We start from the raw sequence: 24,335 nt of genomic DNA on the forward strand, positions 1-24,335 counted from the left end.
GACCATCGCCCGTCACCTGTCACCCCACCAGTCATCGTCATCTGTTACCCTATCAATCATCGTCACTTGTCACCCCGTCAGTGATTGTCACCTGTCACCCCATCAGTCATCGTCACCTGTCACCCCATCAGTCATCGTCACCTGTCACCCCGTCAGTGATTGTCACCTGTCACCCCATCAGTCATCGTCACCTGTCACCCCATCAGTCATCGTCACCTGTCACCCCATCAGTCATCGTCACCTGTCACCCCATCAGTCATCGTCACCTGTCACCCCATCAGTCATCGTCACCTGTCACCCCATCAGTCATCGTCACCTGTCACCCCATCAGTCATTGTCACCTGTCACCCCATCAGTCATCGTCACCTGTCACCCCATCAGTCATCGTCACCTGTCACCCCATCAGTCATCGTCACCTGTTTGCCATATACATGCAACCACTTACCGACCGCCTAACGACTATATGCGTCGGCCATTGAAAGCTAAATACTGGGGTTATGGCAGCAGATAGCTGCCATAACCCCGGTATTTTTTTAAACGGTGGGCGGTCGGCTTTCAGATAAGGGTGGCCCCAGTGGCGGATTCGCCGCGGAATTACCCTTACGGTGCAGGGGAAGAGGTGCCCCTCCCGCCGAGTCCCAGACGTTTTCCCAGCTTACCGGCGGGGAAAACTATCCGGTCCCGGATCCTCAGAGACAGGAAGTCGAGGGAGGGCAAGATGGCCCTCACTCGACTCTATGGTCTTGGAGGACCGGAGCTACGTCAAGTCGTTGCCTAAGACCGGTTTAAAGGGCCGCTTTTTTTTTTTTTTTCCTTTTTCAACAATTTTTTTTTTTTTTCTTTTTTAGTGTAGTTGTGAGGTGTGAGGTCTTTTTGACCCCAGATCTCACAATAAAGAGGACCTGTCATGCCTATTTCTATTACAAGGGATGTTTACATTCCTTGTAATAGGAATAAAAATGATCAAAACATTTTTGTTTTTAAACTGTGTAAAAATAATAAATAAAATAAATAGGAAAAAAAAAAATTAAAGCGCCCTGTCCCCGTTAGCTCGCGCGCAGAAGCAAACGCATACGCAAGTCCCACCCACATATGTAAACGGTGTTCAAACCATACATGTGAGGTATCTCCGCTATCGTTAGAGCGAGAGCAATAATTTGAGCCCTAGACCTCCTCTGTAACTCTAAGCTGGTAACCTGCAGAAATTTTTAAAATGTTGCCTATGGGGATTTTTAAGTACCAATGTTTGGCGCAATTCTGTGAGCATGCGCAATTTTGCCGGACGGTGCTACTTGGATGTTAGGCATCTGTATGTGGCCAGGCTGTGAAAAAGTCTCACACATGTGGTATCCCCATACTCAGGAGGAGTAGTAGAATGTGTTTTGGGGTATAGTTGCAAGTATACATATGCTGTGTGAGAGAAATAACCTGTTAATACGTCAATTTGTAAAAAAAAAAAATCTTCGTTTTGCAAAGAGTTATGGGAAAAAATTACAACTTCAAAAAACCCACCATGCCCCTTATTAAATACCTTGTCTACTTTCCAAAAAGGGGTCATTTGGGGGGTATTTGTACTTTCCTGACTTTTTAGTGTCTCAAGAAATGAGATAGGGCTCTTTCACACGGGCGTTCCTTTTTTTTTGCCCGATCAGGTCCTTTTATTTTTTTGTAACGGACACGGATGACACTTGTGTCATCCGGTCCGTATGTCCGTTTTTTATCCCATCCGTTTGCGGATGAAAAACTGACATAATGCATGTCTATGTAAAAACGGATGTCAGCGGATGAGACCACTGACATCCGTTTTTGCTTCCGTTCCGTTTTTTGAAAGGAAGAAAAAATAGGGTTCTCCTCCGTTCAAAAAAACTGAACTGAACTGACAAAAAACGGATGTCAGAGGATGATCATCCGATGACATCCGTATTTACATAGAGATACATTATGTCCGTTTTTCATCCGCAAACGGATGGGATGAAAAACGGACATACGGAACGCCCGTGTGAAAGAGCCCATAGGCCTTCAGTACATCAGGTGGTCAAGTGTGATCAATTTTCAATGATTAGCACCATAACTTGTGGACTCTCTAACTTTCACAAAGACCAAATAATATACACTTATTTGGGTTATTTTTACCAAAGATAAGTAGCAGTATAAATTTTGGCCAAAATTTGTGAAGAAAAATTACTCATTTGCTAAATTTTATGACAGAAACAAAGAAAAATGCGTTTTTTCACAATATTTTCAGTCTTTTTTTATTTATAGCACAAAAAATAAAAAACCCAGTAGTGATTAAATACCATCAAAAGAAAGCTCCATTTGTGTGAAAAAAAGGACACAAATTTTGTATGGGTACAGTGTTGCATGACTGAGTAATTGTCATTCAAAGTGTGAGAGCGCCGAAAGCTGAATATCAGTCTGGGCAGGAAGGGGGTGAAAGTGCACTGTAGGCAAGTGGTTAAGAGAAAAGGATTTTACGGTAAGACAAAAATCCTTTTTTTCTTTTTTTTTTAGGGTTACAAATGCTTTAAGTTCCAGAAAAAAAATAATCTGATGATGGCAACATAGATGATGAATCAATCCCCCTCATAAATCTAACATCTTTAACAAACAAATACGTTAACCCCTTTAGCCCCGGAAGATTTTGCTGCTCAATGACCAGACCACTTTTTTCAACTTTGCACTGCACGAATTTAACTGACAATTGCGCGGTCATGCAGTGCTGTACCCAAACGAAATTTGCATCTTTTTTTTTCCCCCCACAAACAGAGCTTTCTTTTGGTGGTATTTGATCACCTCTGTGCTTTTTATTTTTTGCGATATTAATAAAAAACAGCGAAAATCTTGCGAAAAATTGACATTTTCTACTTTGACTGTTAAAAAATATCCAATATATTAAATTTTTGTCATATAGTTAGGCCAAAATGTATTTAGCTACATCTTTGACAAAAAAGTCTCAATTAGCATATTTTTATCCACTTTAAGACCGGAAGATTTTACCCCCGTTCTTGACCAGGCCATATTTTGAGATTCGGCACTGCGTTACTTTAACGGACAATTGCGCAGTCGTGCGACGCTGTACCCAAACAAAATTTACGTCCTTTTTTTTTTTGATTGGTTTGCGCAAAAGTTATCACGTTTACTAACTACGGGAAAGATTTATGTCAGATTTTTATTGTGTTTTTGTTTTTTTACTAGTAATGGCGGCGAACTGCGTTTTTTTTTTTGTTTTTTCTTTGTGGGACTGTGACATTGCGGCGGACAGATCGGACCACTAACTGACATTTTTTACACTTTTGGGGCGACCAGTGACATGACTATAGTAATCAGTGCTATAAATATGCACTGTTACTGTAATAATGACACTGGCAGGGAAGGGGGTAACACTGTTGGTGATCAAGGGTTAAATGTATGCCTCATGCTTACTGATGTATGGGAGGGGGATGGGGTTCTGTGACACAGACAGAGATCACAGGTTTAGGTCACAGAGAAGATCTGCCTGCTTTGTTTACACAAACGGACAGATCTTCTCACACTTTCCCCCGACAATTGGGAAAGAGAGGCGGCGATCGCCGCCTCTCCTCCTCAGGCCGACTCCCGCTGTGTTTAAACACAGCGGGAGCTAGCCTCTGGCAGCGCGCGCGCCGCTGAGACCACTAGGAGTCCAGTGACGTAGGTCTACGTCACTGGACCCAGGGGAGCTGTCCTGCCGCAGTAATATTACTGTGAGTGGTCGGCAAGTGGTTAATCATTTGACCTTCCTTAAAACAGAACTCCACCCAAAAGGGGAAATTCCACTTCAAGGACTCGTCCCCTGCTCCTCTTGCACAATTGGCACTTTTAAAGAGCTGGGGGGGGGGAGCAGGTACCCAATTTTGACAGGTACCTGCTGCCCACTTCCGTGGCAACTGAAGTTCCCCTCATTAGTTTGATGCAGTGTGCGGCGTATGGTCTGAGCACTGACAGGCTGACCCCCCACCGCTTCAACCTCTACAGCAATGATAGCAGCACTCATATATCTATTTTCCAAAGACAGCCTCTGGATATGATGCTGAGCATGTGCTTTCAACTTCTTTGGTCGACCATGGCTAGGCCTGTTCTGAGAGGAATCTGTCCTGCTAAACCACTGTATGGTCTTGGCCACCGTGCTGCAGCTCAGTTTCAGGGTCTTGGCAATCTTCCTATAGCCTAGGCCATCTTTATGTAGAGAAACAATTCTTTTTTCAGATCCTCAGAGAGTTCTTTGCCATGAGGTGCCATGTTGAACTTCCAGTGACCAGTTAAGTGAGAGCGATAACACCAAATTTATCACATCTGCTCCCCATTAACACCTGAGACTTTGTAACATTAACACGTCACATGACACTTGGGAGGAAAAATGGCTAAATGGGCCCAATTTGGACATTTTCACTTAGGGTGTACTCACTACTGTTGCCAGCGGTTTAGACATTTATAGCTGTGTGTTGAGTTATTGTGAGGGGACAGCAAATGTGCACTGTTAAACAAGCTGTACACTCACTATTGTACATTGTAGCAAAGTGTAATTTCTTCAGAGTCGTCGCATGAAAAGGTATAATAAAATATTTACAAAAATGTGAAGGGTGTACTTACTTTTGAGGGATACTGTATATGTATGTGTATGTAGTATATGTGTATAAACACACATATATGATATGATTTGTGCTCACCTTTTTATGCATAATCTTTGCTAGCCTGTTGGATTAGAATCCTAAAAACAGGTTATGCATCATTATCTCTGCAAAGTACTGATACCCAGCTTGTTCATGATATTCTTATTTTTTCATTAGAGCAGTCAAGCTGGTAATCAAACAGACCAAGTGACTGGAGGATCTGAACAAGTTGCAGATCTACAAAAGGTACTCTCTTTGATGCAAGCATCTGCACATTATATTTGTTTCAGCGCTCTTAGTGCTGTATTATGTCAAAGCCATTTTAGCATGATGGCTGGTTTACATTGTATAATGGCAATGGAAAGAGGGGGGGGGGGGTGGTTTTGTTGTCTGTTGTTCTATCTTTTTGTATTCCTTTTTTTTTTTTTTTTTTTAAGTATATTCAATTGTCACAAAGTTATATTTGATTTATTTCTATGACTTTGGGTCAGCTCCAGTGTAAAAACAATTTAGCATGTCTGCATTTTTACGCAATGCACTGCAACCCTTTAAAGGCAGTGTTGTGGTTTAAACAGGGCAAAAAAAACTTTGGTAGTATTGCATATGTCTAAAATGGCCAGGTTACATAATCCCATAGTCGTTTTAGAAATAATACCTATTTTTTGGGATGTTGGTACACTTACAATATAGTTAATGCATACACTATATTTTTAAGATGTATTTAAAGAGACCCTAATCCTTCATTCCAACAAAAAAAATCTTACCATAGGATTATATGTGCATTTTAGGATATTTTATGCATGTTATTTACCTGTAAAAGCCTCCCTTGACTTCCAAAATATCTGAGACTGCTGCAGTGCCCTGCCATATTTGATGTGATCTCAGTAGTCACTGCAGGCTCAGCAGCTGCATAAAAGTTTATGTAGGGAGTTGAGGGTAGGGGTAGACATGATGGCTCAGCAAGTCAGTATGTAGACACTTACAGAGGAGGAAAGGGGTATGACTGCAAAGGAAAAACACTGCAAATAGGCAATTAAAATCCTTAATTTTTCGTTTACCTGCAAGTTTTTAGGTTGGTGGCAGGGTCTCTTAAAAAAAAAAAAACTATTCTATATCATGTTCTGCATTACGATCTGTTTTCTTAATGGCTATTTGAGAGGATCACATTGTCTTATAGCATACCAGATGCTTTGCATAACTAACCTTAAGTTTGTGCCATGTCAAGGAAACAATTTGTAGACTGGTACCCACAGATTTTGCATATCAAAGGACTAGTCCAGGAGGAACAGCTTATGTCTTGGTAAGGGCTGGAGGGTGTAAATACCTACCAGCATTGTCTTTATTGCCTTTATCCATATTTGTTTATCTTCTGGTATTGGTTCCCAGAATTGCTCTGTACTTCAGTGATGTTTATCTCTTGATTAGGAAACTGAAGTTAATTGTAATTTAAGCCAGCCATAGATGTATTAGATATTAGCCAGTTCAACATGGAACGGCTGGGATTTAATGCATCTTTGGGCAGGCTGGTTGTACCCAAGTTGATCTATCGATCGACTTGGGTGCAGCCAGCCTGTCAGATTTTTTACATGCAGCTACTGCCGGCGGCTGTAGCTTTTAGCAGTAGTCATGGTGTTGCCAGGCAGGAAGACCCCCCCCCCTGGCAGAATGCAATAGAGGTATTCACCATATCAACACTGACTGTGTTGATGGGGGGAATCAAGTGTGGAAGGAAAGAAAATCGTATCATCTATGGCTTTTCGTACCCTATTACACCCCCCTAATGAGAATCTAGAAATCTGTTTTTTAGTTGACTTATCTTTAAGCTGCAATGCCTGTTACCTTGTTGGAGGCATAACAAAACAATTCTGTCCCAGGTGGTAGTTTGTCAAGGGGTGCTAAATAATTTAGCCTTGTAATTATTTGTTTTAATAATTAAAGATCTGATTATAGTCAAATGACAGGGAATGAAACTTGTATTTTCCATTTTATTGCAGGATATAGAAGCACTAAGATCTCAGTCATATATTCAGTCATCTGAAATCAACAGACTACAAACAGAAAGAATGGAACTCCTTCAAAAAATAGAAGCAAATGTAAGTGGTCTATAAGCCTTGTATCTAAATGTGTCCAAAAGCTAATGTTGTGTGCATTGTAACGACATGGTCAAATATTGCTAATTGATTAACAAAAAGATGAATTAATGACTGATATTTCATTAAAGCTAGGTCTAAAAATTAGGTGGTTGTCAGGTGTAAACGTGTAAAGTACATGGACACTCTCTTTTTTTTTTTCAAATAAAGTAGAGTTTGATACTGACATCGCCCTGCGTTCTGCTATTTTGTTTTTAGCTTTTGAATTTGATTGTACACTGCTCAAAAATATTAAAGGAACACTTTTTAATCAGAGTAAAGCATCAAGTCAATTAAACTCCTGGGATAGTTATCTGGTCAGTTAAGTAGCAGAGAGGGTTAGTAATCGGTTTCAGCTGCTTTGGTGTTAATGAAATTAACAATAGTGCATGTTGGGCAACAGTGAGCTTACCTCCAAAACAGGAATGGTTTTACAGATGGAGGCCACTGACATTTTTTCCCTACTCATCTCTTCTGACTGTTTTTCACTCGTTTTGCATTTGGCTAGAGTCACTGTCACTACTGGTAGCATGAGGCGATACCTGGATCCTATAGAGCTTGCACAGGCAGTCCAGCTCCTCCAGGATGGCACCTCTATACGTGCCATCGCCAGAAGGTTTGCTGTGTCTCCCAGCATAGTCTCAAGAGCATGGAGGGGATTCCTGAAGACAGACAGTCACTCTAGGACAGGGGTGGGGAACCTACGGCCTGGGGGCCGTATGCGGCCTGCAAAGTCATCTGGTCCGGCCTCCGTGTAGCTGAGTCTGTGTCTCTCAGCTGATCTGTCAGAATGGAGCCAATGCTTACTGTATAGTTCAGGCTCCGTTCTGACAGTCTGAGTGAGTCACAGGCGGAGTGGTATCAAATGCACTCCGCCTGTGACCAATACAGGAAACATCGCCTCTTCCTCCAGCGTGGCGCCGCTACACTTCTAGCCAACATTTCCCACCACCAGCACACACAGCAGTACCAGCTAGAGCCAGAAGTACCAGCCAGAGCCAGCCAGTACCAGCAGTACTCACAGCAGTACCAGCCAGAGCCAGCAGTACCCACAGCGGTACCAGCCAGAGCCAGCAGTACCCACAGCAGTACCAGCCAGAGCCAGCAGTACCCACAGCAGTGCCAGCCAGAGCCAGCAGTACCAGCCAGAGCCAGTAATACCCACAGCAGAACTAGCAGTACCCACAGCAGTACCAGCCAGAGTCAGCAGTACAAACAACAGTACCAGCCAGCAGTACCCACAGCACAGTACCACCCTGAGCCAGCAGTACCCACAGCAGTACCTACAGCACAGTACCAGCCTGAGCCAGCAGTACCAGCCTGAGCCAGCAGTACCCACAGCAGTACCAGCCTGAGCCAGCAGTACCAGCCTGAGCCAGCAGTACCCACAGCAGTACCAGCCTGAGCCAGCAGTACCAGCAAGCAGTACCCACAGCACAGTACAAGCCAGCCGTACCAGCCTGAGCCAGCCATACCAGCCTGAGCCAGCAGTACCCACAGCAGTACCAACCAGCAGTACCCACCAGCAGTTCTTTTCAAAACTTACCACCACAAAGAGTCGACTGCGCTCCAGACTGACCGACACAAACCTGGAAAACCAGTTGCGAGTAGCAACATCATCAATACCAGCTAACATCACACGCCTCACCATAGAGAAGCAGTTGCAGCCATCACATTAGGGGTGAGTTAATTAAATGTTTGACCAAATATAACAGGCACATTTTTAAGTTGATAATTTTGTACGGCCCCCAAATGATTGTATAAATACCCAAATGGCCCTTGGCAGAAAAAAGGTTCCCCACCCCTGCTCTAGGAGAACTGGACAGGGCCATAGAAGTTCCTTAACCCATCAGCAGGAACCGATGCCTGCTTCTTTTGTGCAAGGAGGAACAGGAAATTACCTTAAGCAGGCCACTGGTGTGAATGTCTCTAACCAATCAATCAGAAACACACTTCATGATGATGGCCTGAGGGCCTGACGTCCTCTAGTGAGCCCTTTGCTCACTGCCCAGCACTGTAGAGCTTAATTGGCATTTGCCATTAAACCCCAGGATTGTCAGGTCTGCCCCTGGCGCCCTGTGTTTTTCACAGATGAGAGCAGGTTCACCCTGAGCACGTGACAAACCTGAAAGGGTCTAGAGAAGCCCCGGAGAACATTATGCTGCCTGTAGCATTGTTCAGCATGACCATTTAGGTGGTGGGTCAGTGATTGTGATGGACCTCTAAACAATGCTACCCTCACTTGCCATTAGGTATCTGACCCATTGTCAGAGAATATGCTGGTGCAGGGGGATTCTGGGTTCCTCCTGGTGCACGACAATGCCTAGCCTCATGTGGCAAGAGTATGCAGCCAGTTCCTGGAGGATGCAGGAATTGAATGGCCCCCACGCTCGCCTGACCTAAATCCAATAGAACACCTCTGGGACAGTATGTTTCGGTCCATCCGACGACGCCAGGTTGCACCTCGGTTTGGGAGCCCAGTAATGCCCTGGTCCAGATCTGGGAGGAAATACCCCAGAACACCATCCGTCCTCTCATTAGGAGCATGCCCCGACATGGTCAGGCATGCATACAAGCACATAGGGGCCATACAAATTACTGAGTTCCATTTTGAGTTGCTGCAATGAAATTTCAGCAAAATGGACTAGTCTGCTGCATACATTTTTCACTTTGATTTTCAGGGTCTTTGAATTCAGCCCTCTATAGGTTGATCATCTTCATTTCCATCAAATGATGTGGCATCCTTTCGTTGCAAATACATTACCCAGTCCATATCAGTATAGATATTCAGCATGATATTTTTCCCCATTGAGATCTAATGTGTTTTCAAAGTGTTCCTTTAATTTTTTTGGGCAGTGTATATGAACTATCCCTGAAACAAAGTCCAAATCACTTTGGGCTATTTGTGGCTCACTTCCTGTCCACTGGCTTTTTGGATCCTTTTCTATATGGCATCAGTACACAAGCTAGCACTACGGTTTATTGTTTTTTTTCTGTCATTAAAAATTGAGAAGTTAGTCAGTCAAGGCCGAAAGGAAAAAAAAAATCCTTAGCAATTCAGCCACCCTCTTATGTCTTGGCCAGGGCAAGAAATTGGCTTTGCTTTTAAATCTATAGTAACTATTTTGTTTACAGGCCTCCGATTTTTTTTTTTATTACAGACTACAGCAGCAGCATCTAATGATCATGCACCTCAAGCTAAAAATACTGAACTTGAAGAGAAAGTGGCAAGTTTATTGAAGGAGCTGTCCAGCACAAAGGTTTGTTATTAAGCACAATATTACACTAGGTGCATGCAAGTTAGTTTTGGTAATGCTGGGGCAATAGTCTGCCTACTGATAACAACTGATTATAAAATTAGGCAACGGCAATTGGATATCCATGATCTAGATATGGTATTCCAAATGTAGCCAGATACAGTTTACTGACTGAAAAGTCTTTTAGAAACATGAAAGACAGTCTTGAAGGAACTTAAAAAAAAAAAACTAGGCTAACAGGTAAACTCTTTATATCTTGTGTCGTAATATTTAAATTGTAAACTGTTAATGATGGCTTCTACATTGCTAGTGTGATTCAGGCTTCCCAAGCACACGAGTACATTGTTTAGTTGCATGACCACTGCATAGAAGCATTTGTGTCCACAGTTAATATCACACTAGAAACCATTAACTTGCTTTCCAAATAAAGCAGGAATAATGCAGTATTTTCTTACTGTTTTTGTTGCTATATGTTTTTAGGAAGAACTGAAAGCTGTATCTGAAGAGAGAGCCTCTTTAAAACAGGACCTAGACTCTGTTCGCAGCACAGTAGCAATTTTACAAGATGAAAAACTTAAGCTGACACAGGAAGTCTCTGAGTCTAAGAAGGAACAAGATGATCTTCTGATCCTCTTGGCTGATCAAGATCAAAAAATCCTTTCTCTAAAGAATAAGCTCAAAGAACTTGGAGAACAGGTACAAACCTGACCACTATTTTTTCTGTCTTTTATTATGTATCATTACCAGCTTGTGGGTGTTGTGTAGAGATATGTTTGGGTATCCTCTGAACTCACCTCTATCCAATCGTCAAAGTCAAACTCTTTTGTCAGTCCAAATAACTACAGCCCAGGTCATTCACGACCCTGCTGCACATGCGAACAAAGGGGCAGGATGCTGGTGACATTAGTGCTGTTATTCTGACACATGCCTATATTTAGTCATTGATATTCCATTGCAGCAATCTGGCATGCCTGTTCTCATTCTGGTTTTTGGATTGCCACACCTGGACCTGGCTGGATTGGACTTTTGAAGGATTGCCAGGAAATTACCTTCATGCGCTGTGTTCTACATCGGCCACTTTCCATACTTTGTGCTGGTAAAAGCTGCAGAGCACTTTCTAAGTTCAGAGCTGTTGCCATTGATTCAGCGCTTGCCCTTTCTCTAAAAACGCACTTTGATCACTGAGAGCTACCTAAGTTGCATAAATTGATGACTGTCCGTTTCCTGCCATCTTTCACCTCAGAAGAGGAACTGAGTACTGACATCATCGTCTGGGTTACAGTGGATTGTCTGCTTGCAAAAAGCCATGTGGAAATTCAGTCTGTTAATGCTGCCTGCCTACAAAGACTTTGATCACCTCCAGCCATCTGACCCTCACCTGCTTCCAGCTGTTTAGGTTAGATGAGTACCTGAGGCATTGGCTCTTCCCCTGGGCCTTACATTGCCTTACCTTCACTAGGTCTGATTCAAGACACGGGAGGGGGGGGGGGGGCAGTCCCTCGTTGTTCCTTATACTAATGGCTCCAGGGCTGCTTGCATCACACCTGATGATGTGTACAGCCTGGTTGTCGCAGCATGTTGCCCTCTGCTAGAGTCTTCTATCTTCGGAGTCCTGTCAGGTGTGGCCAGTTTCTTTTCCTGGCAGAGATTTCTTACTACTGTCATGTATTTTTTAAGGCTCAAATCACCCAGTTATTTGGTGAGCCACAGAGGGCACAAGCACACTCCAGTATCTCTCTCAAAGATTTCCTGAATTTGAGAACATAAGAAACTGCAGTGCAGAAGGACTATAATTGCACATCCAAAAAATTTGCCAATTTCCATACACAATACTTTATCTCTTTTTATAAAATCATAAAAACTTTATTTAAACATTTATGTAACATATATGTTTTGGCTACAGCAGAATATCAAACAACCGCTAATTAATATATCGCCAAATTTAAAGAAAGTTTCCTATATTGGATCAAAAGTTTCCAATGATGACAGCCATGTGGAAGACCCAGCATGAATTAACTCTTGTCATAGAATATAATAGTGAATATCTGTAAAGTCCATCTAGTTTAACCAATAGAAAAATAAATAAATAGAAAAGCTACATATACAGAATCCTTTACCCACAGTTCATCAAGGGGAAGGCGAAAATCAGACTGCAAAGTTCTCTTCCTCTGTCACTGTTAAGAAACTTCCCTTTTGTGTTGCCACTTCTGTGCCCTCCATATCAGGACCCCTGAGCCAGCCCACAACTCGCCACCTGAGCCAGCCCACAACTCACCAGGTAGGCTTTCTTGCTTCTGTGGTCATCATGGACACATGTCTATCCTTGTCTTTCCAGCCCATCAGCATTTCCCACCAAAGTACTATCCCCCAATATTAGCCCTGCTGTGCCCTCATGACATCCATATTGTGGGATACTTAAACAACCTCCTGTTGAGGTTACAGTTGGCGCAAGCTCTAATGGAAAATGTGTCTTTGACTTCCAGACATTGCAGCAGTTCGATGGATGCTAAACTTTAAGAAAATGTTCCTAGAACTGACTCATCGATTAGTATATATGAGTCTAGTCCTGGACACAGCTCAGACTAGAGTGTTTCTTCCACACTAGAAACTTCAGACTCTCCAGTCTCCAATCTGGAATTCAAGCTCTCCTTTTTTCCATAAGACTCCTAAATCTGAAAATGGCCTCCATCGAGGAGGCAGGTTAGTTTGCCCAGTTTCACTCTATAACTCCACAATGTCCTCAGAGGTGTAAACAGAACCTTCAGGGCCCCGGTGCAAGAAACCTTTGGCCCCCAGGGTTCCGGAAAGCCAGGACCCAATTGCAAGGGCGACCTTGGTAGTTCTGCCACTGGTATCAGTAGTTTTTTTATTTTTGTTAATCTTTCTTTTTTTTTTATTGTTTTTTACCATTTTATTTATTTATTAATTTATTTCTTAAAAATTTTTAAGCGCGCGGCGTTGGGGGGGGCTTTAGTGAAATATCCGGGGTCTAAACAGACTTCTGATGTTTCACCTTTGAGACCGAGAAAGGAGATTAAGGACACAGCCCTCAATCTCCTGTTCTGCAGCCTCAGCTGTACAGAATGAATGTACAGGAATACCTCTGTACAGAGCTTTCCGTTCATTTACAAACTGATGCATAATGAACACAGTTTACGATCAGTGCCGGGACAATGTCATCCAGCACCCAGGGCTAAGATGCCGAACTGCGCCCCCCCTCCTCTGTTATTGATGTACAAGCTTGGATCCTACACCCAGCAGTCACTCACTTGTTAAAATCACTGCCACTGTTACTTCTCCTGTCAGCCTTGTAACAGAAGTAAAGCACCCCCATCCCTACAATAAACCAACCCACCTAGGGTAACTGCTCCTCCCGCCCACCCCTTGTCCTGACCCTTTTTACTATGGTTCTCAGTTATGAATGAACAGAGTTAGTGATTGGTGTGGATCACTGACTCTATTCTTTAGGACAAAGAAGGGACCGGTGGGAGAGGAGGAGGAGGAGCCTGGCAGCGTTTCACGGGGATGGGGAGGCAGTGCAGGGGATCACCACACAGGGGCCCAATCACAACAGGAAGTGGATAGAAGGGGTGGCATGTAAAGGAACCATTCTCCTCAATTTTCCTCCTGAAAGGCTGCAGGAGGAAAATGTAGGGGATCAGTTCTTCTACATGCTGCCATGCCGCCCCTCTTATCCAGGTGTAAAGGGGGCCGCATGGGCCCTTTGGAGCATGGGATGGGGTCCCAACTGCGACCCCTGGTGTGTATGCCCATGAATGTCATCATGTGACAAGTTAATCCAAATATATAGACAGATTGATACATTTGGCACCAGCTGGCTTGGTGGCTCAGGAGTCTGGCTCTGGAATTGGGTAATGTTGGCTCAGGAGTCTGGCTCTGGAAATGGGTAAAGTCCTTCCTTCTAGTCTTTTGGAAGATCCTCACACTGGATACCAGCCTGTCAGACTCTTTGGCACCCTGTCAGTGCAGGCAATTGGATGTTCAGAGGAGCTTCATTTTCTGATCAGCATACTGGAACTTTCAAAGATTTTGCTGTCTGTGCAGCATTGGACTTTCCTGCTTCGAGGGTCATCTTATCCAAACTAAATTGGACAATACTATTGCAGTGACATACATAAACCATCAGGGAGGAAGCAGAAGTCTCACTGCAGTAAGAGAGGTAATTTGTATCCTGTCCTAGGCAGAAATTCACATTCCAGGCAGACAGATGACGTCACAATCTCCAACTCAGCCAATCAGAGGAAGCTTTATAATCATTAATAGAATCCAGAGTCCCTCATGAAAGGCTGAGCGCAAATTAGCCGGACCAGATTTTGTTCTGGGTGTGGGATAGGGTGTTTTCTTCTCTCTATTTATGCTTTACTGTAGAATGCAAGAATTTCTGCTGTTACATATAGGACAGGCTGGGTTCATCCAATTGGGTTGACCGTGAGTATTAATATATTTTATGTCTTCTTACCAGGTTGAAGATGAAGATGACTTAGATTCTGGGGATGCAGCAGATGAAGATGATCTGGATGAAGATGACAGCAGGGAAGATGACATGTAGAGACTTGTGCTGTGTAAAATCCTAGTTGTCATATTCCAGAAGAGTGAAATCTCTAGTAATTTCCTTGAATCAGCCTTTAGAGTGGCCATGCAAGAGGGTATGCACACGGGAGATCTTTAAAGGTTAGAGCAGTTGCCATGTGCTGCATATACAGTTAAGTAAATTCAAGAAAAACAGGGCTGTTAGGAAAGTGAATTTTAAATTTGGTCATTTATAGTTAAGGCAGTGTTATTTCAGCACCTTTGTGGTACCCTCTGTTTTCTTGGTAAGGGAAAAACATTGCTGTGCAATGCCAGATCTTTAATGCTTGTGCAATCACCTTTGCCTGTTTAGCTCTTCAGGTGCAGCCAATTCACCTTGCTGTATGGAGGAACACTGTGGCATTACAATACAGCTGTGTTCCTTATAGCCAAACTCTATGCTCTCTTTTGTAACTGGAGAGGGAAAAGAACAGCGAGGGGTAGTAAAATTTAGCCACTCTGTTCCTTTTCCTCTTAGATTATTTGAATGAGTGTAGAAGATGTCAGATGTGATGTTAATTGCCTTCACTCCTAATACAGCTACATTATTCATCTTTCAAGGCAATGGCCCCTTCTGTTTCAACAGTAGAGGCATCAATGTTTGTAGTACTGCTAAATTCTAATTTCTTTTATTTCTGCCAAGCTTTATTTTTTTTAAGTGGACGGAGAGTTGGGAAACACACATACCCCATTTATGATGTTTTCTTCAGTGGTTTACTTTGCTATGAAAGAGAAGACAAATTATATAATTTATTGGCTTAAGTTGGGCCATAGGAAATTAATAACAGATTGACATTTTAAAGGAGTGAAAAATATGAATTACATTAATTTCATGTTTTACAAATAAAACAATGCATTTACTTACCACTTTTGGCTTTGCGGTTTATTTTTTCTCTCTTTATGTGTTTTTAAACATACGCTGCTGCTAGGGCTGGAAGAACAAACCTTGACATTAATACATCTGAAACCTGCACTTTCATTTGTTTCCGCATTTCAAGCAGCCAAAATTGGGGTGTAAAGATTTTAAAATGTACAAATTAATTTAGTATTACAGTAGTATTACCACTGTGTTTTACACCACAGTTTTGTTTGTGTGGCCACTAAAACTAGAAATTAGAAAAGATGTTGGTTGGCAGATTGTTGCAATTCAGTTTCAGACAATCTTTTTGATATTAAAAGCTGATGGAAGCCTTCCAAAACTACCTAGTGTAGGCCAGCCTAAGTCTTAAAGTGGTTGTAAAGTCAAAAGGTTTTTTATTCTAATACATTCTATGCATAAAGATAAAAAGCCTTCTGTGTGCAGCAACCCCCCTAATACTTACCTGAGCCCATCTCTATCCAGCGATGTCCACGAGTGCCTTGACTGTCCAGGACTCTCCCTCCCGATTGGCTAAGACACAGCAGCGGTGGCATTGGCTCCCACTGCTGTCAATGAAACCAAGTTAGCCAATCAGTAGAGAGAGGGGGCAGGGTTAAACCGAAGCTCTGTGTCTGAATGGATACACAGAGCTGCAGCTCAGCTCAAGTGCCCCCATAGCAACACTAAACACTGTGTCAGTTTTCAAGGTGCATGGTAGGACAGATTATTAATGAGATTCTCATAAGTACAATATTCAAAAATGCTGCTCAGGTTCCGTAGTTAAAAAAAAAAAAAAAACGTAAAAGGATCAGTATGTTCCACTAAATAAAACCTTAAAAGTACAAGAGTGCAAGATTTGTGGCTACAGACAGAAAATAGCCTGAGAAACCCAAACATAAAGATGCGCAAATGGTAATCATATGGAAGTTCATCAGTATTGATTAGTGGTTCTCATTGTCTTGGAGAAAACAGGACCTTAAAGAAGATATGTAACCTAAATAAAAACTTTTATAAGGTTTTAAATGGAGAGCCATTTACTACTTGCCTTCTGGGCACTTTTACCCCCTTACAATGCCCAGGCTGACTCTCTGCAATGTGTATTTCCCCATGTTCCCCCTTAAATATGCCCTAAACAATTAGAAAAAAAATACCTGATGCTTCTAACAGAAATGCACTCACCTAATGTACTGGGCTCATAGTGCTGCCTGTGCTGCAATGAATTCTCATTACCTGTCCATTACCAAAGTTCTTTTTTGTTAGACTGCAGAACTGAACCCATGTCTCTTTCCACATGCATACATTGATATACATTCTTTTCGGGCAAAACAATGCTGCTGCCTTGACTCCTAAGAGTTTGCCCACACACACAACTACAGTGGGGAAAATAATTATTTGATCCCCTGCAGATTTTGTACGTTTTGCCCACTTACAAAGAAATGAAGGGTCTATAATTTTTTATCATAGGAATATTTTAAATGATAGAGACAGAATAACCACCAAAAATCCAGAAAAAACTTGTTGAGGTAAGACCTTTCTTGGTTACCAGCTTTGCACACATCTCAGTAGGGAATTTTTTCCACTCTTCTTTACAGATCTTCTTTACATCCCTAAGGTTTCTTGGCTGTCGCTTGGCAACTCTGAGTTTTAGCTGCCTCCATAAATGTTCTATAGAATTAAGGTTTGGAGGCTGGCTAGGCCACTTCATAACCTTAATGTCCTTCTTGAACCACTCCTTTGTTGAATTAGTGGTATGTTTTGGGTCATTGTCATGCTGGAAGACCCATCCACGACCAATCTTCAGTGTTCTGGCTGAGGGAAGAAGGTTCTCTTCCAAGATTTTACAATACTTGGCCCGTCCATTGGGAGCAAAGTCAGCCTCTACCTTTAGCGAGAAAAGCTCCAAAGCATAATGTTTCCACCTCTGTGTACTTTCTCCCTATCCTTCTCTGAATAATTTAGATGTTCATTGGAAAACTTAAGACAGGCCTGTACATGTGCCTTCTTGCTGCAGGATTTCAATCCATGGCAATGTATTGTGTTACTAACGGTTTGTTTTTTGCCTGTAGCCCCAAATGCCGTGAGATCATTCACAAGCTCCTCCCTTGTAATTCTGGGCTGATCCCTCATTTTTCTCATAATCATCCTTACCCCATAAGGCAAAACTTGCATGGAGCTCCAGACCGAGGGCGAATAAAGGTTATTTTGTATTTTTTCCATATGTGAATTATCGCTCCAGCAGTTGTCTCCTTTTTTACCAAGCTTCTTGCTGTTGGTCTTGTTGCCCATTCCAGCCTTCTGCAAGTCTACAATCTTATCCCTGATGTCCTTTGACAGTTCTTTGGTCTTGCCCATGATGGTGAGGTTTGAATGGAAGAAAGAGATTCTGTGGACAGTCTTTTATACACCCAACAAGTTGCCATTAGGCGCACCTTCTTAAATTGACAGGACTAATCTGTGTACCACCTGAGCCACATACTGTAGCCAGTCTGTGAGAGCCAGAATTATTGTTGGTTGGTAGGGAATCAAACACTTATTTTACGCAATGAACTGCAACTCAATTTTTAACATTTGTATCATATTTTTTTTCTGGATTTTTGGTTGATATTCGGTCTCCATCATTTCAAATACACCTATGATAAAAATGATAGACCCTTCATTTCTTTGCAAGTGGGCAAACTTACAAAATCTGCAGGGGATCAAATAATTTTCCCCACTGTATATGACCTATCGATAATCTTACTGTAGCTATGCCACCAGTCATTGTGTTTAACAGCCCAGTCCTGTTGGCACAGGGGCTCTGGGGTCTCCTGTTGGAATGCTCTCTACTTTAAGAAATATGTGTACCCAAAAAGGAGGATATGCTTCAACAGGCCAACTCTAAATGGCACCAGGTATTAAAAAGGTAGCCAAGAGGCCTCTTATCACAAATGCTGGCTGAGGTCCATCCCCTGAAGGCCAGGTGAAAGGTCATTCACACACCACACACAGCCCCCCCAGGCAGTGGGTGACGTCACATGCAAAGCCTCCACCTCTTGTCGGGAGGTGGAGGCTTTGCATGTGACTTCACCCGCTGCTTTCCCGGAGCCCGCACAAGAGCAGATTATTTGTAATACTACAAGCTATTTAACAGATCGGCTAAATGTGAGTGTTTTACTTGGTTTTATTACAATAAAGAGATTGTTTGTGACAGAGAGCACTATTAGTTTGCTTTGTTTTGTATATACTATCGGGGGACTTGCCTACATTGGAGCCAGACGCCTCTGGTGATTTAACACTTGTTGGGTAAAGTGCATTTGACCATCCTGTTCATTCAGGGGTCAACACTCTGAGGTGAGCGACTTGAGTTACTATCGATGGTGGAAGTTATCACTTTTACGCTGCCTATTAGGAATTTTTACATTGTTGTCAAGTGACTGCTCCTCCTGTATGTAGAGATGCAGGACTTGGCTGCTGCTATGAAGGGGCTTCCTGCTTGTGTGAGGTAACTGTGGTGGCTCTGAGTCTCCCTTGGCTCAGACAAGTCTCATCTGTGTGATCCTGTATGCAAGTTAGCCATGCAGTGCTGCAGGGGGTGTGGGGGGGGGGCCCGTCCCCACTTCAACATGTTTAGTTCCGCCCACCAGAACTTTGTCAGGACATATGGAGCATTAGGCTGTCACTGGATTAAATACAGATCTGGGGCCTGCCCACTGGCTTGTGCTCTTAAAGAGACCAGTATTTTAATTGCCTACATATGCTAATGCATGATTGGGGATACCACCATCCTATAATTCCCATTCTAGTCACTAAATTTCTTCAGGATGCATGAGATGGCTACTAGCAAATCACCTGTGATCTAGGGGAAAGATTGTCTAACATCAAGAGTACTGCTGCACATGACTTAAAGCCATTATTAAACATCAATAGTGAACATATGATCAATCTTATCCCTATCTATACATAACCACCATGTGCCCATGCATAGGGTAGTTGGGTAAAGACAGATGTGCCACCCATAGACCACACACAAGAAAATATGCTAGGGTAGGGTAGAGATTTGTTCGTAACCATCTCATGCATTCTGAAGAAACTGAGTGACTAGGATGGGAATTATAGGATGGTGTGTGGGTTGATGGTATCCCCAATCATGCATTAGCATATTTAGACTATTGAAATATTAGTCACTTTAAGAGCACAAGCCAATGGGCAGGACTCAGATCTCTATTTAATCCAGTGACAGCCCAATGCTCCATACGTCCTAACAAAGTTCTGGTCAGCAGAACGAAACATGTTGACGTGGGGACAGACCATCAACCCCTGCAGCACCGCATGGTCAACTTGCATACAGGATCAAACAGATGAGACTTGTCTGAGCCGAGGGAGACTCTGAGCTGCCACAGTTACCTCACACAGGCAGGCAACCCTTTCATATAAGTGGGCAAGTCCTGCATCTCTACATAATACAGGAGGCGCAGTCTGAATGTCTACATCTATCAACAAAAATGGCAGACCTACGCACAAGGGACAGTGAGTACCAGTGACCCCATTGTGTCTTTGCTACTGGTCACATCGGCTGTGCATGTGGCAGTACCCATACAGCACGGGACCAGCTAAATAGCACAGGCCGGACCAAGGACACATGTGAGAGTATTAGCAATAGATACTGAACAATCTTCTAGATTGTAAGCTCAAACGAGCAGGGCCCTCTAGTTCCTCCTGTTTTGAATTGTATTGTAACTGTATTGTCTTCCCTCACATTGTAAAGTGCTGAGCAAACTGTTGGCGCTATATAAATCCTGTATTATAATAATAATAATGGCATACCAAAACTTTACAAACAGTACTTGCCAGATGGTCCTTCTCTGTACGGCATGTTGACATCTATCAATACATCAGATTATGTAGTTACTTACTGGCTGCCCGCATGCCCCCACTGTATGACTGACTGTCACTTGACATTATAGGTCTGATTACCTGGATTTGGAAAGAATATTTATATATACCCACATGGTTATACAGTGCATCCGGAAAGCATTCACATTGCTTCACTTTCTCTTTCGTTCATCAACGGACACAGCTCTCCATTAATCATGACTATAGGGTTATATCACCTTCTGCAGGAGTAGTACTAGGCAGAACAAAAAAAAATGGCTATGCTGGTATATAACCCCCCTCTCTGCTATAGGTATGCAGTTTTATTCTGTCTAGTCAGGAATAGAGACCTAGGCTTCCTGCTGGGATCTTTTTTGTCCTAGCAAGGTTTGCTTTTTTTCTCCTGCCATGCATCTTTTTGCTTTTTCTCCTGGGAGATCTACAATCAACTGCCAGACTGGGCGATGGGCTGGATAATCTAGATCCAGTGGTCCCCTCAGTCCAGCCAGCAAGCGCGTGCTATGTGCTAGGTCCGCTGCAACATGGCCTCATGGACAGAGGCTTGCGCGCAAGTTGAATGTCTCACATGGTCACATATGACTGGGCGCTGGTCCAAGTCGCAGCGCCCCCTTCGCCCCAGCTCCCCCACTTCGGTGGCTAGGATTTCTGTCTGGAGCATCACCCGCACCATGGAGTGGTAAGTACAGCCCCCCTCTCCCCCTTTGTGCAGTTTAGGGTGGATGCGGGTAACCTCCAGGGATGGTCAGGCCTGCCTGAAGGTTCCCTTTTCCCATCCTAAAATCCCTCAGTTGAGCTGGGTTCCCCCCCTCTATTAATGTTCCCCTGACCTGGAGTCTGGTGAGGGTCCCATTGCAGAGAACGCAGCAGAGACCGCTGGGTGTCTCCCCTCCATTCCCCCTCTGTAAAGTCCATGGAGTGGTGTGTGTCCTGCCCAGGCAGTATGGGGTGAAGTACCTTGAGTCTGGTAGGGTTCCCAGTGCTCAGTGGAGACCCCTGGGTGTATGTCCTGCTGTGTAGAGTGCAGTACCTTTGGGGGTCCCAATGCAGAGGGCACTGCGATGCAGAGGGCGTCGGGAGGATCCTGACCACCTGTACAGAGCGGCCATGTTTGTGTAGTTTGTGATGTCACGGCTGCCATTTTCCCTTTTCTGGCAAAACGCTGGCGACTGAAGGACCCATGTGGTGATACCAGGGCTCCTCCTCTGCCTCTATTTCCGGGATATATGAACTGGATGAACACTGATTGCAGTTGCTGGGTCCAAATATTTGGCGCTCCTCCAGCTGATGGTGGTGAGTCCTTTGGGGTTCCTATCTCTCTGTCTGCTAGTAGGTGCACTGAGTGTGGGGGATCCATAGTAGTGCCAAAAACCTTTTTGTTGCTGCGTGGTCTGCCTAACCTATGGAGCCTCAGGGTCACATTTCCCCTACTGACCCCCTCATGGAGGCGTCGGGTCCCTCTGAACTCCAGCTCCCCATTGTCGCACTGACTTCGGTCCTACAGTCCTTGGTATCCCGGGTGGAAGTGGCGTGTGGGCAAAGGCCCAGGAGGAAGTGTCCCCCACCTTCTGCTCAGGCTGTCTCATCTGATTATGAGCCTGGTGCCCCTGGGGATGTGGCCATCCAGTGGGACTTGATATTGCGCCTCCCCCAATCCGTCCGATAGCGAGGATGAATCCTCCACGGTTACAAAGTGAATAAGAAAATGCTGGTGGACGCACTTATTACTGCAGTGCGTGAGACTTTAAAAATAGAGGATGTGGCTGATATGGCTATCCTTTTTGGTACACACAAGTCAGCTAAGGTGTTTTCTTGTTTTCCTTATTTTGACAGGTTTATCTATAAGGAGTGGGAGCAACCCTTTGTGGTCCCCAAATGTTTCTCAGTACATTACCCCTTTGAGGAATCACTTTAAAAAAAGTGGACTAGTCCACCAGTGGTGGATACTCCTGTTTCCAGGTTGAATAAAGCAACCATGATCCCAGTAGAGGAATCCCCATCCTTTAAAGACCCGGCTGACAGGAAAGCAGAGGCTGTGGCACGCAGCATGTTTACTATGGCTGGTTCGGCATTGCGACCAGTTTTGGCCTCGCCCTGGTGTCTCAGACCCTAACTGAATGGGCCAAGCTTTTGCGTCAGGTTCTGGGTAATGGAGCAGGTTCCCTCTGCTTGCATTGATTTAGAGGACCAGTTGGTCAAAGGGCTACAGTTTCTTATGTGATGCATCTTTGGATGTGGCTCCAGTACTGTCCAAGCTCTCCATTTCAGCAGTGGTGATTAGGCGCATGCTGTGGTTTGGGAATTGGTCTGCGGACCAAGCCTCTAAGAAAGCTCTTATTGATCTACCCTTTCAAGATGATCGCCTGTTTGGGGCTACTCTGAATGACATCATTAGGGTCTCACGGGAGAAAGAGTACCTTCCTGCCACAGTCTAGGAAAGGGAAGGAGCCTCATCACAAACGTGGCCCCTCCTTCTCAGCTCAAATTATTTTGTGCTCCTGGGGCTACAGACAAGGGAAATAGATCTTTCAAGTCTTCCCTGGGAGGTTCCAAGCAACCCTGGTCTGGTAAGCCTAGAGCTGGCTTCTCCAGACCCACAGACAAGACCCCTAAAGTAAGAAGGTCTACCTTCACCCATATCTGGGGTGAGGGGAAATCTTTGCTGGTTTCCAGCCCCGTGGACCTCTTTCATGAGCGTCAAGGGGATCCACAATGATCCTTTTGGGGGATATCAAAGTAGTGGGCAGAATTCAGCCCTTTTGGGGTTTTTAGGCCCTGAGTCTCCTTGTGCAGATATAATTTCTGCAAAGGTTTGGGTGATATCCAAACTACCCAAGGTCTCCCCTATCCCCGTCCAGGAAATTGAATTACCTATGTCTGGCTTTAATTCTTACCAGGATGGTACTTCGTCTAGACAAACTTGGGGAACCACAGGCCGTGATTTGCCTGCTGCTGTCACGCTCACCGTTTTCTCTCCGGACTTGCATACAGGTTCTGGGTCTCAAGGTGTCCACCTTCAAGATAGTTCTGTTTTGGACAGTCCTGTATGCAGTTCCTTCAGCAGATTCGGCTCCACAGGAGGATACCGAGGTTCGTGGCACAGTCATGGATTCCTCTGGCAGACGCTGCAGATGTCTTAGGGCCACTGTAAGACCAGTATCATCCTCGGTTCAAGCCGCGGTTCCTGCAAAGAGTCAAGAAGGAGGGTCTTCCAATCATTCTGGTGGTTATAAACGTCCCCTGTGGGCTACCTCTTAGAGAGGACCAGTTATTCCAAGGGCTGATCCACCATCCTGCTTTATAATCATTGGTTTTAATGGCTTAACTATTGAAAGCCAGGTACTAAGGGGTAGAAGTCTGTCTGGATCAGAGATCTCTACTATGGTGAAGGCGAGGAAGTCGCCTTCCAGCAAGATATACGATCTTGCTGGAAAAGCATACATTTTATTGGTGTGAGTCGATTGGCACTCATCCTCGATCCTTTTCTGTGGCTTGGATCTTAGCCTTTCTTCAAAGGGATGTTAAGCAGAAGTTGGCCTTGAGTACCATGAAGGGCCAGGTGTCTGCCTTGGCAATCTTTTTTCAGCACTCTTTAGTTCGTACCTTCATTCAGGGGGTTTGACATGTGGCTCTACCTGTACAGTCTCCTTTGCCACCATGGGCTCTCAGTTCTCCAGAAACCTCTATTTTAGAATATTTAGGAGATCCCCTTGCCTACGTTGTCCCAGAAGGTGGCATTCTTGGTGGCTATTACCTCGGCCCGCAAGGTATCAGAATTGGCGGCATTCTGTCGTACTCCCTATTTAGTGGTCCATAGATATAAAGTGGTTATTCGTCCCTTTCCATCGTTCCTGCTCAAAGTTGACTGAATTCCAGTTGAATGAAGACATTGTGTTGCCTTCCTTGTGTCCCAAGCCGACACATCCCAAGGAATTTGCTATGCTCACCTTGGATGTGGTTCGGGTGATTCGGGTATATCTGGCAGCTACGGAGTCCTTTTGGA

At 43.9% G+C, this 24,335-nt stretch overlaps 1 protein-coding gene across 1 annotated transcript in view; it reads left to right on the forward strand.

The window, feature by feature from the left end:
• USO1 (USO1 vesicle transport factor) overlaps positions 1-15,471 on the forward strand; it is a 170,891-nt gene extending 155,420 nt beyond the window's left edge. Inside the window, exons 21-25 of the mRNA XM_082255566.1 lie at positions 4,806-4,874; positions 6,623-6,721; positions 9,919-10,017; positions 10,495-10,710; positions 14,498-15,471. Of these exons, the coding sequence (XP_082111692.1) occupies positions 4,806-4,874; positions 6,623-6,721; positions 9,919-10,017; positions 10,495-10,710; positions 14,498-14,584 (570 nt within the window). The 3' untranslated portion in view covers positions 14,585-15,471. The remainder of the gene's footprint in view (positions 1-4,805; positions 4,875-6,622; positions 6,722-9,918; positions 10,018-10,494; positions 10,711-14,497) is intronic.
• The last annotated feature ends 8,864 nt before the right edge of the window (positions 15,472-24,335 follow it).

Source organism: Pelophylax lessonae (assembly GCF_965119305.1).
Source record: "Pelophylax lessonae genome assembly, chromosome: 1".
Lineage (NCBI taxonomy): Eukaryota > Metazoa > Chordata > Amphibia > Anura > Ranidae > Pelophylax > Pelophylax lessonae.